This window comes from Macadamia integrifolia, chromosome 11 (genome assembly GCF_013358625.1).
Source record: "Macadamia integrifolia cultivar HAES 741 chromosome 11, SCU_Mint_v3, whole genome shotgun sequence".
In the NCBI taxonomy this organism is placed as follows: domain Eukaryota; kingdom Viridiplantae; phylum Streptophyta; class Magnoliopsida; order Proteales; family Proteaceae; genus Macadamia; species Macadamia integrifolia.
In genome coordinates, this window is record NC_056567.1 from 21,923,920 (window position 1) to 21,938,468 (window position 14,549).

Below are 14,549 nucleotides of genomic sequence, written 5' to 3' on the forward strand. Positions count from 1 at the left end.
GGAGTCTGGTTAGCTGGACTGGTTCGTGAGTTGGGGTTGGAGCAAGGAGGTACAATGTTACATTGTGACAGTTAGAGTGCCATATATCTTGCAAAGAATCAGGTGTTTCATGCAAGGACAAAGCATATTGATGTGAGATTTCACAAGATCAGGGAGCTTGTGTCAGAAGGCAGTATTCACTTGAGAAAAATTCATACAGATCTCAATCCTGTAGATATGTTTACAAAGCTAGTTACTATAGAGAAGTTCGAGTCCTGTTTGGACTTGATTAAGATTACTCATTGTTGAAGATGAGGGATGCACCAAACAGGTGCGGGTTTGTACCTCCAATGAGGTACAATGATGAAGACGTCTACAAGTGATCTTTACAGGAGGCTCGACAGAATTCAAGCCAAGGTGGAGATTGTTGGTGTATGATGTCTTGTATTCCGTCGCAGTTTAATCCAGGGAGTACTGGTGCAGCACCTAGACAGGCAGGACGGCGGTGTGAGGACGAGCGCTGTAATGCTATTCTCCATTGATAGTGAAGTAGGATCTCATCTCACCGGGGACGTAGGCAACCTTGCCGAACCTCGTAAAATCCGTGTGCATTGTTTGTTTTGTCTTTCCATTATCTTCTGCATCGTTTTAGGGTTGCGTTTCTACAAGCATTGGTTTATGAGTCACCAACATTAAAAATATTTCATGAGTGAGAAAGGAAAGTTATTTTCTATTATAAGTAACTGAAATTATAATCTGTTTGTCATTCTAGGCATGAGGTTTCCAAGAACTATTGTCTAAGTAGTTCCTTTTTAGTCTTTGTTTTGATCAGTCTTTCTAAATTATATCCCTAGTTAGAAATTCATTTTTTCTTTCCCTCCACTTATCAAGGGAAAGTATACCATTTTTTGAAGTGTCTAGTGTCTACTGTATTTTTCCTTTATTTTTATTTTTCTATGGTGGGTGGTTACAAATAGTAACCAGACGTGGAACATATTTCTGAAATATTCAATCATAGAACATGCAAGTTGGTGATCTAACAATATTTCGTGGTTGATTTTTTATTGTTAACTTACCTGTCTGAAATTGAAATTCATATATTATGCCTCCATCCTTTGTGATTGCAGTGGTTATTTATTAGAAGAGATGAAAATGATCTGGGCCCATATTCTGCTTGGAATATCACAGGAACATACAAAGGTTTGCTCATTTTCTTCTAGTTGTGATTTTTATCTGGCTTTTGTAGTTGATATAGGATAAGCCAGTATCCTGTCTTTTTAAGCAAAGGCTTTCTGACACGCATGTTTCTTTTCTTCCTGGGTTAGTCAAAGGGAAGGCATTCATTTTAGAATTGTGCCATTGCTATTACATTTTTTAACTAGTATGGTATGTGCTGTGTGTTCATGTATGTAGATGTGATCATGTGAGGCAATTTTCATTATGACTTTGGCCTTGATTAGTTCTCTCTGAGGTGGATGGGAAGTTATTTAATGCATGTAAAAATTGGCTTTCCCCCCTCTTCTTCACTCCCTCTCCCCCCCAGATGGCATGGAAAAATACCAACTTGTGTGATCTACCTCAACATCCAAGAGGACCAAGACTAAATGTATGAATGTTACACAAATGCATTGTAGGCACGTTAGTCTGATCCATTTAAATTGTATTGGTGAAGTTTCACTTACATCTACAATGAAACCAAAAATGATGTAGAAATTTCTACTTCATGGTTGAAAGGCCACTGTAAGTTCCTAACCATACTTTGAAAGTCTCTTAGCTAGGCTTGGCAGAGAAGGAAAAGAATGACTGCTGTTAAAGAGTTCTGAGATTGAGAATGGATCACGGAAGCATATGACTAAGAACTGTTACTTGAAGAGAGAAAACCTAATTGGGACCTTGATTGGACAGTCACTTCAGACATCCAATTCAACTCCACCCAGGCCAATATAGAATAAAGCATGACCATCTATAGGGCTTTCCCCACCTCCCCTAATGCAGTACAGCATGAATCTTGGAGTTTTATTTTCTTTATATTAATGGAGAAGTATTGGACTACCTACCTGGCCTGGTAGCGTGCCTTCTGGTTTCAGTGAGTCTTATGTGGCCTGGCTTCTTGAATCATTGGAATCTGCCCTCCAGCCTTTCCCTATTCTGCTAGCCCTTCCTGGTCAACTGTGGAAAACCTTCTCAATTCCATTGCCGATGTTTGAGCCTATCTCACTTGTTCAAGACCTCTTATGGGTCTTTCTACTAGTTCTGCTTTCACATGATCTCTTACTCACTCTGATCTGCTGTCCAATCCACGTACATCCATTCCACTCGGAAAATATGGCTTCGCTGGCTCTCTGCCTGCCTATCTATTATTGATAGGCTTGGTAGGCTAAATACTTCCATTGGCAAGTACTACTCTTGTTAGTCTAACTAGTATGTAATGTAGATGTAGTTGGCAAGGCTTGGCACCCTTTTAAATTTGTGTTTTGACTTTTGATATTTCCTTTGCTTTTGTGTTTGACTATTTCTAGGCAGGAAGGTTAAAGGTTTAGTCTCTAAAAGTCATGAACTTGGTATTTGTAATGTTTATCTGATTACACTTGTTGGGGCAGGCACTTGGAGCTTCCTAGATTCCAGCAAGAGCTCTACCAGGTTTCCAGATTTTGGAAAATCTAATGGAATATCTATCTTTGAATTAGTCAGTACCCCAACAAAGATATCTGGTGTCCATTATGTGCAGGTAAGGAGAATGTTTAACTTAAGAGTTAATTCTCATTTAAGGGTCAAAGCATCATTCATATTCATCTGATCGGATATTCTTTAAGAAATTAAAGTAGGTAAATGCCATTTTCCACGGAATCAGTTGGGCTGAGTAATTGTATTGGTTGCTGTGAAGTAAACTTTCTAACTTACTTCTGTTAATGTTTATTCATATAAGGGTTGGAGTGGTTCCCTCCAGTGCTTTGGTGCTTATGATGATAAATAAGTTTGTTCTTGTAGCATATCTTTGTTTCTTCTACTTATATATATATATTGTAATTATATATAATTTGTTTTATTTTATTTTTAATTTGAAGTGGCTTGAAATAGAGTGGAATGTTGAAACTGGATTCTACATGTAGCCAACCCAAATTAATTGGGACACAGGTTAGCATTGTCTTGCTAAAAGCAAGTGGAGAGGATCGTTTGCGGTGTTTGGAACACTGAAAAGTGTAAAGGACTTGAAATTACAATAGATACTTTTGATAAGTTTGGTTTCCTGTTGACAATTGCACTGGTTTGTTTTTCCCTCTTTGCTTACTGGGTGAGATCTTATACAGGTTGTATGCTTTCCTATATACTAAAAATTCATTTGAACTGTTCTTCTGATTGTTATTCATTTTCTGCTATGTAGAGAGGTCACTATCGTGCTGATTAAGCTGTATTTTGTAGTCATCAGTACTGATGTAACTTTGTAACTTCTATTACTTCTAATTTTGTTTTTAGGATTATTGATGTCTCTCTGGCTTCATATGATTTTCACATTCATTGACAGCGATCCATACCTATTCTTATTATCTGCTATAGTGGATGTGAGAGGTTGGTTGGCTGCATTTGGAGAACTTTTAGCCCAACTTTTAAACATGGATCCTAATATAAGTAAAATGAGCTCACTTAAGATGGAGATCTTAAAATGGATGAGTGGTTAGACTGAGAAAGATATAACAATGGAAGTACAAATAAGTTAAGAGATGAGGAAAAGTCGATTGAGATGGTGCAGCCAGGTGCAATGAAGACACACAAATGCACCAGTTCGAGGGTAAAATGGAAAGGGAATGGCTGTAGATGACCTGGGTTGACTTAGTGAACAAAAAAACATAAATACTTGTGAGACAAATCGGGTTTGATCTGAAATAGAGTGGAATGGAGAATAAGGTTTCTGTATCTCCATCCGATTGGGTTGGGGCTTAGTGAGTTGGGTTGGCGTAATGGCCTTATCAATGCTGGATACTACTAATACAAACTCCTGCTGCTGTTGTGGAAAGAGTCTCTAGTTTTCATATTTTTAATGAGTTGGAAGTTCATCAGCACCTGAAGGGCTACACAAAAATAAAGTATCAGAACATGTGTAGTTTGCTTCACTTAACTCATTATAAATTTAAGTCTTTCCTAAATGTAATCTGTGTCAACATAGATGCTTTTGCTTATCTTTCTTTTTTATGGTCATTAATTTCAGGTAAGATTCATTCCTTTTCCATGTTTGCAACAGGGAGTGCTTATTTTCCAGGATGTGTTTGACGAGGAGCGTGAAGGTGGAGCTGCTCAAATGAGGGTCGAAGGTGTATATATATGGCCTTTCAGACAACTTAGGATGGTAATCAGTAGGTAAACTTCCTCTTTACTATCCTTACATTTTGATCTTCTTGTACATGCTTATTCTCAATCTATATTCCTACACATTCTCATTGCATTTTCCAGTTCTGTTATGCTTTCATGTTCTTATCTTTTAATTTGGCAGTGTTGCTGGTAGACAAATACGTGAATAACATGAGTTGCATGTAAATGTGTAACTTTTTCTCAGCATTGGTGTTGGCACAAGGTGCCGCATGAAATTAAAGTGTAAATAACATTAGAAAATCAGATGTTTATCCCTATTAATGTCTGTACATTCAAGGTTTCTGTTCCTTCTCCCAGCACCTAAGGTAATGTTTTGCTGCCATATGAAATAGATAAAAATTGGGAGAAACCCATTTTTTGGGTAAAATTTTGCATACCATCAGAAACTGAAAGTATAATAAAATGGTGAAGACTGTGTTATATTAATAACAATGCGAAATGCAACTTATTGTCTAACATCTTTGCTGATGGGCGTTCATCATTATGGTGTCGAGGTATTGATGCAGCGTAAAAGGTAGGGTCCAATATTCAGTTACTAAGGTGTTTTGTTTAATAAACAGATTGAACTTGGGATAGAGGTTTTAAATATGATACAATTTGAACAGATTGATATAAAAGTTCATTGGAGTTGGATCCTCTGTTAATATCCTTCTCGTAATTACTCTGGTAGGGCATGGACAAGCATCTTAGGGACTTAGGGTTCAGTTTTTTAGTGCACTCATTGTTTTATTGGCACCAAATCCCCATTTGTTCATAAACCTACCCTTATAGATTCTTCAAGGGAACTAACAGGGATATATAGGGAAGATCATCAATGGAGGATCAACATCTTAATGCAAAAGAATGATTAATGTTGCATTGGAAAGAGGAATTTTTTTTGGAATGTTAAAAGTTCTGGGGAATACTAATTCAAGTGAAAGAGCAAATATTGGAAGAAATAGAAGGGTGAGGTTCATGCTTATGACGACTTGTTCCTATTACAATTACTTCTGAAAGCAAATATATTATGTTGGATCACTGTTGTTAGATTTGCTATTTGTGTCAAAAGACTTCAAGGGGATGGATAGTTCTTAACTTGGTGATCAATTGTTTTTTGACTATTATTATGTTTTGGGTTTTTTTTATTTTTTATTTTTTATAACTATGAACTTGGTAGCTACTACAGGTTTGAGAGTTTCTTGTGATTGTGGTAGTATTTTTTCACTGGGTTTCTCCGAATGGCAACACCATGGTGAAGTTTGGCTATTCTAACTTGACTTTGTTGACACTCCATATACACCCTGTAATACTTAAAATCTCGGGGCAAAAGTGGTCAAGTTTTAAAAGCTATGATGAACCAATCATCTTCTCCTTTTCTGATTCTTCTCTGCTGAACTATAATATCAACCATGATATCGGTCATCTTCTCCATCTGCAATAATTTTTAACTTAAACCTTAAACCTCAAAATTGAACTTAAAATCTCCCCTGATATGAATGAAGCCTCGCTATGACTGGAGAACTTAGGGGGCAAAGTTGGCGTTGGAAAGAGGAAGGTCGCTGCGGCATTGCTTAGAAAGGGAGGGGAGAGAGAGAATTTATTGGCGAAGTAGAAGAAAGCAAGTGGAAGAGGTCGCTAATCACAGATAGGTTGTTGCTGGGGTAGCTTTCGATTTTCCCACCCGTTGTTGTTGACGTCGATATCTTCTGTCACCACTGGCACTCTTGTCACTGTTGCTGAGAGATGACATTAAAAGTTGCAGACATGCCACAGGGAATGGGTCACACTTCCCACCACCATCCTGTCACCATTGCTATCAATTTTTCCATCACCATTGTTCCCATTGCCATTGCCAAGAGATTGGATGAGGGGAGAGATGAGAGAGAGTTGCAGACAGGCCATAGGGAAAGGGGTTGTAATCACACATAGGGTGGAAGGGATGAATGTGGAGTTGCCTTCTTACCCTCTCACCTTTTAGATACTATACAAATGGGTAAGAGGGTAAAAAGGTCCGGTAACGACCAATTTGACACCTCCTGAGTGTCAACAAGAAAAATCCATTTTTTTTTCCCTTTTGCTTTTCCTATTAAGAAAAAAGAAAAGATTTATGGGTGGATTGACATGGGTACTTCCTAGGATTTTGTCAGTTGGTGACTTTAGCTCAAAATAGTTTCATCCATTTAAGTTCACTCTCACTCTGGACTTTTGAGGATGGCTATTCCTGTAAGCTTCTCAAACTCTTCTATTAATGATGTACGCTAAGTGAAATTTTTTATACCAAGATATGGTCGAAGAATCTCCTAGTCAAACTAATGCTTACCTAGGACTCTAGGAGATGTTTGTTGACTAGGGAGCTCCTCTTCTTTAAGAACTCTGGTTCCCAAGAAATACTTGTTATGAAGATCCCAACGCTGATGTATGCATTCTAATTGTTTTTTGTAAAGCTAGAATGATTTCATAGATATATGGATTTGTACTTGTATTTTGCATATAGGTGCTTGACAAAATACTGTACTTTATTTAAGAAATATAGGAAAATGTTGACGCTTTAAGTGGCTTAACTAACTGGTGAGTCTAAAAGGAGCTAGACTAGTTATTAATAACAACTTCAACTGTGGACGACTTTCCAAACAAGACAGTATTTACAGCTTTGCCATTTATACTGAAGCAATTTGATTTTCTTCTAAATCTGTTGTTTCGATAGGTCAATTTTAGCTGCAGTGGTGCACCACTTGAATAAATCCCCTGGTCTGTTGCAACTCTAAGGGAGGTCACATGGGTCTCGGTGCACTATACAAAAGAGGCCAAAATTCTCCTAGGTTGGAATTCACAATTCTCTTCCCTGCCTGTCCTTGGCTGCATGATTGATGAATGCCAAGACTGGAAAGGATAGAATCAGAGGCAAATGGTTTTGTGGGAGCTTAAGAGTCGCACCTGATGGTAATAAGTGGATAGAAAGTTGACTAAGATGGTTCAGTTATCTGCAATCAGTACAAATGGTTGCTACGGTAGGGAGTAATATTGTGCAAGGCTTTAAAAGAAGCGGCAGAAGACGGGCTTGATGTGAGGTTTGTAGGGAATAAGCCTGTTTCTGAAGATTCTCCAGTCTCTATGTTCATTACACTAGATGTGTTTGGACATCTGCTGTTGCTTCACGTACAGTTTGTATTATTGAGGGATTTAAATGCCATGAAAGATCATAGACAGAACTATTGATACTATGTTCTCTGAGAAAGCTGATATTTTGTAGATCTTGTATTTCTCTGTACATGCTTTTCTTGTAGAGACTACCTGTTCCATTTTTTTTTTCTCTGGTGATGGTTAATCTTAACCTTGAAAACATCCTACTTTCATAAACCTAATGAAATATGACTCTTCTGTTTGCTTTTTAATTTAAAAAAAAAAGAAGAAAATCTTCTATGCCACCATCCCAAGTAGTGAGGATATGCTTTTGTGGAGTGACCTTGTCCTCCCTTGTGTTATGAAATTTTTGGCTAATGGTAGATGGAGCTTAAATATGCTGATCTTGTTACATATCATGAAAAACATTTGATTGTCCAGGTTCTTGAGTTTGATATGTAACTTAGTTCAGTTTACTGCTACCTGTCTATTTATTGATCTTGTTAAACTTAAGCTTTTTGGTTCCATTCTTTTCTTTTATAGTGGAAAAGATGGAGAGCTGGGGCAAGAAGAAGATTATTTTTTGGCTACTCCATATCACTTGGTAACCATTCAATAGTTTCACTTCATGCATTTTTTCCTGGCCTTATATATTTCACGATGCATTTAGAACTAAATATAAAGTATGTATTTTTTTTTTTCAGATGAATAAATAAATATTAACAAAGAAAAAGAACAAGGGAACAAGGGGAAGGGGAAACGGGAAGGGGGGGGAGCAATTAATGCTACACAGCCGAAGCGACTAGGGGGGCAAAGCTACACAGCCAAGCGACTAGGGGGTGAGGGACCAAAATGGTAGTGGGCAAAGCCCAGGATACAACAATAAGCCTTTTCCTTGGGGAATCCCTTACATGGCGATGGTTATGCATTTACAACTAATATAAAGTACGTTAGCTGGTCCTCATATCTAATAATATATTATATGTGTCTGTGGATAGTCGGGTACATGTGAAATAAACCATGGTCATCTATGGAAACAAGGCATCCAGGTAATAAAAAAGTTCTTCAGTATTGATGGGTTTCTGTATCTCTTGCTACCTATTATTCTTCATGTAGGATAGCTGATCTTATGGTCAACTTGCTGTGGTTCTACAAGCATCATCCTCTTCAGTTATATGAAACATTACGATTACACTAATACATGTTGTGTAAGAGTTTGGAATTTTTAGAGTTTTCAAACAAACAGAATCTTCTCTTTTCCATGTTGTGTGACAGTCTGACAGACACTCTCCAGGATTTTTTTGTCAGATTTGGGATTCCATTTCCTTTGAAGTTTTAACCAAAGTTTCAAGGTTTTCCTTTGGCTTTGCTTCCTCTCCAAGGAATAGGCATATTTTTTGTCTCCTGGGGCTTTTCTTCTTCTTTGCTCTCCCCATCCCTTGAGGGGTGTGTTTTCCCTTTTGTATTATTTCATTGTTCTTTTTTCTTGTGTCTTTTCGAGTTTTTTTCTCATTTTGGTAATGAATATTTATTCACCCAAAAAAATAAAAATATTTTCCTGTTTAGTGAAGTTTTATTTTTTGTTTTTTGAAAATGATTCATTGCATGAAAAAGTATTCCAAAGAAACCTTCTAATGTAGGAGATAGAGAAATAACAAGAAAATTTTTGTATATAACATTTTGATACACAGTAGAATCTCCAAAAGATGAGGGCAACTATTGGGGTTTAACTCAAGGACTTCCTTAGAATGGGACTTGGTGAAGAGTGGTAGCAGTCCTCCAATTAGAAAAAGTCAGTAAATACTAATTCATCCCAAAATAAATCATCAAACAATAGAAGTGTGAAAAGAGCTTTAAAATAGTTGGTATGATATGTGGTATCAATAATTCAATATTTAAGACCTTGTCGGTTATCCGTTACCCGCTTGAACCACCTAATAATCCCTGCCCTGCTTAATAAATAGGTAGGATTTCGGCCGGTAACTTCTTACCCTGCTATCAATCTGGGTGCAGCCTGACAGTTGTATAACCAAATAGCCTACCTTGAACTTACCTAAACAGGCTTGGTTCAGGATGATTTTTTTTTTTTTTTGGGGGGGGGGGGTGAACAAAAGAATCTTATTATCATCTTGCATATGTAATTAATCAGCTTTGCCTACATGGATTTGAGATTCACTTATTATGTGTCTTGTTGCTTTGAACAGCTGGGTGTTTTCTCATCTCAGGTGTTTCAAAAGTCTCCTATAGATAAAACTTGGCGAAGGAAAAACTGTAATCTCTTTCACCTATTCTTTTTAGAACAATTCTGAACAATACATTGTTCTTGGAATCATGTTTATTGATTTTTTATCCTTTCTTATTGCAGCACCTATATATGACATGGATAAACGTTGTAATTTAGAAATTGCGGCTCAAATTACACGTGTCTCTTTGGGCCAAAGTGGTATTTCAGTTCGTTCAGCTATGGTTTATTTGTTCTATTTCCATTATTTGTATATGAATTCTTTGCCTCCTCTGATTGCGTATAACAACATTGCAGAGACGTTGTTGGATGATGCATTCTAGAAACACTGGCATAAGTTACATTTTGCAGATTTAAGCTCTTTTGGACACCCATAAAGACATCTGCAAACCATATAGCTCTGTAACTAGAATGATAACAATACAACAGCCAAGTACCTTATACTCACCCAATTCTTGTTATGATTTGTTTGGGTTGGGCGTGGGCGTGTGGGACACTTGGTCGAAAGAAAATTGACGTGGTCTTTGTTTGCTGTTTTCTTCTATTTTCACTGCAAATGTACTGTTGGATTTTGTTAACATGAGTCACACGACCCCATAGAATCCTATTAGTGTGTACTTGGTAAAATTATGTATATGCACTCTGCTGAGCCAGCTTGAGCCCACCCTGGCCCAGCCGGTCAGCCCATATGCGGACTGACCTGGGCCTTGGTTTCAGAAGGCTTAATTGAGTGAGGCCTCCAGGTTTGAGCAGGCTTCAGAGTTCAGACATTACCTCGGGCAGCTCAGCTTAATGGAATATTTTGAGCTTAGCCTGTATTGACTATTGACATGTGGGCTGGCGTTACATGCATCAATAAGTGTGATGACCAAAATGTCTTTCATAACCTTAAGATTATTGTGTCATGGTTATGTTGTGTCTCTTATGTACTTTGTTTCTTTTTTCTGGACATCTCTTTCTTGTTTTCAGATACTTAATATACTCTTTTTTTTTTTAATTTGTTATGTTTCATAGTTCTACATCTTGATCGACTGAAATTTCCCACTTTCGAGCAGGGTCAAAACGAAACCATGGGTCAAATTGAAAATGTACCAGGTTTCAACCCATATCTCGGTTTCGAGCTGGGTTAAAACCTGCATCGAGATAAGTTTGAATCCATTGGATTTGAGCAGCATTGAATCAAATACATGCACAATATCTTCATTCCACATCTCAGGCATTTCCTTAGTGAACCAATTCATCCATTGCGATGTTTTGCATTATGAGCATGTGACTTTCTTCCCTTGTGGATGGACGTAGAACTTATCTTTATTGTTTTTTATGGCATATTCTTGTTCTAAAGATTTACTGATTTGCTTTTGCCTGATTGTAGATGGAGATCATGAACGTTATCAGTTGCAGGGATTAATAGAGAGCCAATCTGTTGATGATGAGGGAGAGTGTTTCTCATCCATAGTATTAAATGCTACTTCTGTCAACATTGAGGTCTACTACAACAAAGCAGTCAACTATACCTTGATGGTCACCTTCGTATCCTTCATAAGTCATTAGTCATTACTCTGATATTTTCATTAACACCTTTAGTTCTTTCCCATTTTGTTTTGGCTGGAAACCTTAGCATTTTCATTCAGGTCTCTTTCCTTCAAGTTCTTCTGTTAATTCGACAAATGGAACATAGCAACACCCAATCTGTAAGATTCTCTCTCAATTGTTCAAGACCTCAAAATATATGTACATACATTTGTTGATATACATGGCTATGTGCCCCTTCCTAATAGCTTAAGCTTTTGAGATAAATGGTTGTAACATTGCATTAGAGCCAGGAGGTCGGGTCTTCATCCCTGGTAGGTTCAGAGGAGTGTGTTGTGCCCTTGGCTCTTTACCCCCTGGTGCCACGTGCAGAGCCATGTGTGTGTGGGCCTGCATGTGCGGGGTGTGTGTTGATGTGCACTGTTGTGTGCCCTTCTTTATAGCTGAAGCTTTTGGGATGACGGTTGTAACAATGTAATACATCCCGGTTCACAGAAGTCTAATGATGATACCATTGTTTTTCAGGGAGCAGCTAAAGTTTCAATTGTAATGATTGGGCAACAGGCCATCATGGATGCTTATCTTTGCCTTTTACATCTAACCGCAGGGATATTAGTTGGTAAGTTGTCTAAATCATCATTACTGGTATATTAACTAATGTAATAAAAGTTGGACGGGTGATACAATCAACTGGTGATTCAATCCAAAAGAAAAAAAAGAAACTTGTAGCTCTTCTTTCTGCCATTTGATACAATCAACTGGCGATTCAATTGCTACCCTTGCAATGCAGCTTGATTGCCCCTTGTGAACTGTGATGGTACACTGCTCACTACTTCCCATTCTGTGTTCGTCTTGGGATCGTAGTATCCCTGGGGTATTGGGGGAGGGGCTGGCCTGATTGATACTTTGGTTTTGGCTGACCTTGGTTGAAAAGTGGAAAGTGGAAAAACTACAAATTTTCTTTCTTGAGCCAGCACTGAGATTCACAAGCATGAAGATCGAGTCAGTTGGTCTATTGAAAAAATCCCTTACATAAGTTTAGATGGCAGCTTTGGTTCTTAGTTTTCAACTACTTTCACCTTTCCAGTGCCCATGACTCGTATCACCAAATACGGTTGCTTCCCAACCACAAACCACAAATTCTACTTGAAATCTAGGGCCCCTGAGATGTTTCATGTGATCCCTTGCTATTCCTGAACTCTTCAGGGAGCTTTTTCTGGAGTTACTGATCTAATCCAAGCCTTGCCATCCACATGGCAGCCTTCACTCTTCAGTTTTTTTTTTTTTAGTTGGGTACAAAGAATTTACAAGAGGCATTCAAGCTGCATTGGTATGTGATTTTATTTTTTTCTTGCCAATGATTGACTCAGCTTGAGATGCCTGCTTCCTGTTTCTGGTTTTCCCTCCCCAAGCGGGTTTTGAGCATGGATTTGATAATCTCTCTGTTTTACACTATTTTATTTTTGAGTTTGTTGATCTGGGTTGGCTATCATTTTTTTATGGAACAGCCAAACGGGACTATTTGTTATTTATGTTGATCATCTTGTCACCGTGCAGCTTGTCTTGTTTTCAGAATTCATTGCTAAATCTGGTTTTATCTTGTGTATCCCTTTTATTTGATTGATTAATACAGCAACAAACTCAGCCTTTGATTGATTAATGTCTTCCGTAGTCTCTATTTGATTCAGTTCTTAAAAGATGTGTCTCTGTTATTGTGCCTTCCAAACGTGTTTTCCTTTCTTTTCTGATTAAGAAACACTTTTTACACCATGTTGCCAAACACGCATCTATTCTCCAGAAGCTCTCCCCAAGAACCAAAATTAGAAGGAAAAAAAAAACCCCTTACAGCTTAGAAACATTCCCGCGTAACAGAAGTATTGTCAAACGGCACCATATTGTCTGACCGAATAGTACAAATGGCCTGGCAGATACAATTAACAATTATAAGAGAACAGAATGAAATACCTGGGATGAATTGTCTTGACCAAATAATTTGGTCTGATCTTCTGCTTAATAGTTTGTGACTTGGCAAATGGTTCGTCAATCATGGAGTAGTTTTATGATCTAGGACCATGTTATTAGGCCCAGATGTTGGCAATCAAATGTTTTGACCACTATGTAACAGTCATTGTCATGATTTTTTTGTAACATATCCTATGGTATCAGCAAAGTTTATCAATTTCTGTATGAAATGTCTCTCCATTACAATTTCACTTTTCTGCTTCATATTTGTTCAACCTTGCTACATACAGGATCATTGTTAAGTTTTTGGACACAATGAAGTAATGTTGGGTAGGATTCTGATATCAGCACTTTCTCCCTAATTACTATCTTTGTGATAATACAAGATATTATTTAATATGTTTGACATTACCATTGAGGGCCTCGGCGCAACAGTAAGGTTGCTCTATTGCAACCTGGTGGTCACGAGTTCAAACAAGGAAACAACCTCTCCACAAAAAGTGGGGGTAAGGTCCGTAAGGATGTGTACATATGCCCCTCCCCAGACCCCACAGTATCGGGAGCCTCTTGCACTGGGTACACCCTTTTGACCATGCGTCTGGAGTGTTGTAATCACAAAACATAATGTGGCAAAAGATGAGGTTTGTTAAAGACAAAGTTATTTGAATTAGAAATGAATCAACTCTTTTGTACTAAGAAAATATTTTGAGAAGGTAAGGCACAAATCAAGTATACAGAAAATAAACCCCAAGGGTTTAGCCGAGTTGGCAAGGGACCTTCGCCTCAGGAAGCGTGTGGTTCTTAGTTTGATTCCTCTTACCTCCTTGGGGCCACTCACACGGGGTTGTTGTGTTTAGTGATCTTCACTGCGTTTAGTGAAAGTTGAATGGTTTTCATTAAACCCCGATATGATCCGGTCCATGCAGTTGTGGGGTCAGTATGGGCCTGCGGGACTAGTCAGGCCAAAGGCCTAGATACCCGTCGTTAGAAAATATAATGAGGTAATAGTTTCAAGCAAAAAAAAAAAAAAGTACACAAAATATAATGAGTTAATAGTTTCAAGCAAGGCATGCCAACTAGTAGTTTTTATTTACTTATTTTTTGATAATCTAGAACTTTATTCATGATGAAAAGGCCACTTTGCCTTAAGGGGCCCAAAACCAAAACCTAGAAAGCAGGAAACTACACCCAAAACAGGAAAAATAATTTTTTCCAGTCATGTGTAATGTAGGAGACAGACTGACCAGATGATACTTCACATAAGAAAGCCCACCAAACATCATGACCTTACCTCTGGCAGTCACCCCTTATAGCTGGTTCAGCATAATTTTGAAAGCCTTGTTCTTTTCTATACAGACTCCATTGTGCATCC

General features: G+C 37.9%; 1 protein-coding gene across 1 annotated transcript in view; it reads left to right on the forward strand.

Annotated features, from left to right (window-relative positions):
* LOC122092993 (transmembrane E3 ubiquitin-protein ligase FLY2-like) overlaps positions 1 to 14,549 on the forward strand; it is a 28,285-nt gene that overhangs the window by 6,961 nt on the left and 6,775 nt on the right. The window contains exons 2-10 of the mRNA XM_042663275.1: positions 1,107 to 1,179; positions 2,580 to 2,707; positions 4,217 to 4,332; positions 7,987 to 8,047; positions 9,648 to 9,714; positions 9,809 to 9,886; positions 11,058 to 11,215; positions 11,317 to 11,376; positions 11,741 to 11,864. Coding sequence (XP_042519209.1) covers positions 1,107 to 1,179; positions 2,580 to 2,707; positions 4,217 to 4,332; positions 7,987 to 8,047; positions 9,648 to 9,714; positions 9,809 to 9,886; positions 11,058 to 11,215; positions 11,317 to 11,376; positions 11,741 to 11,864 — 865 coding nt within the window. The remainder of the gene's footprint in view (positions 1 to 1,106; positions 1,180 to 2,579; positions 2,708 to 4,216; positions 4,333 to 7,986; positions 8,048 to 9,647; positions 9,715 to 9,808; positions 9,887 to 11,057; positions 11,216 to 11,316; positions 11,377 to 11,740; positions 11,865 to 14,549) is intronic.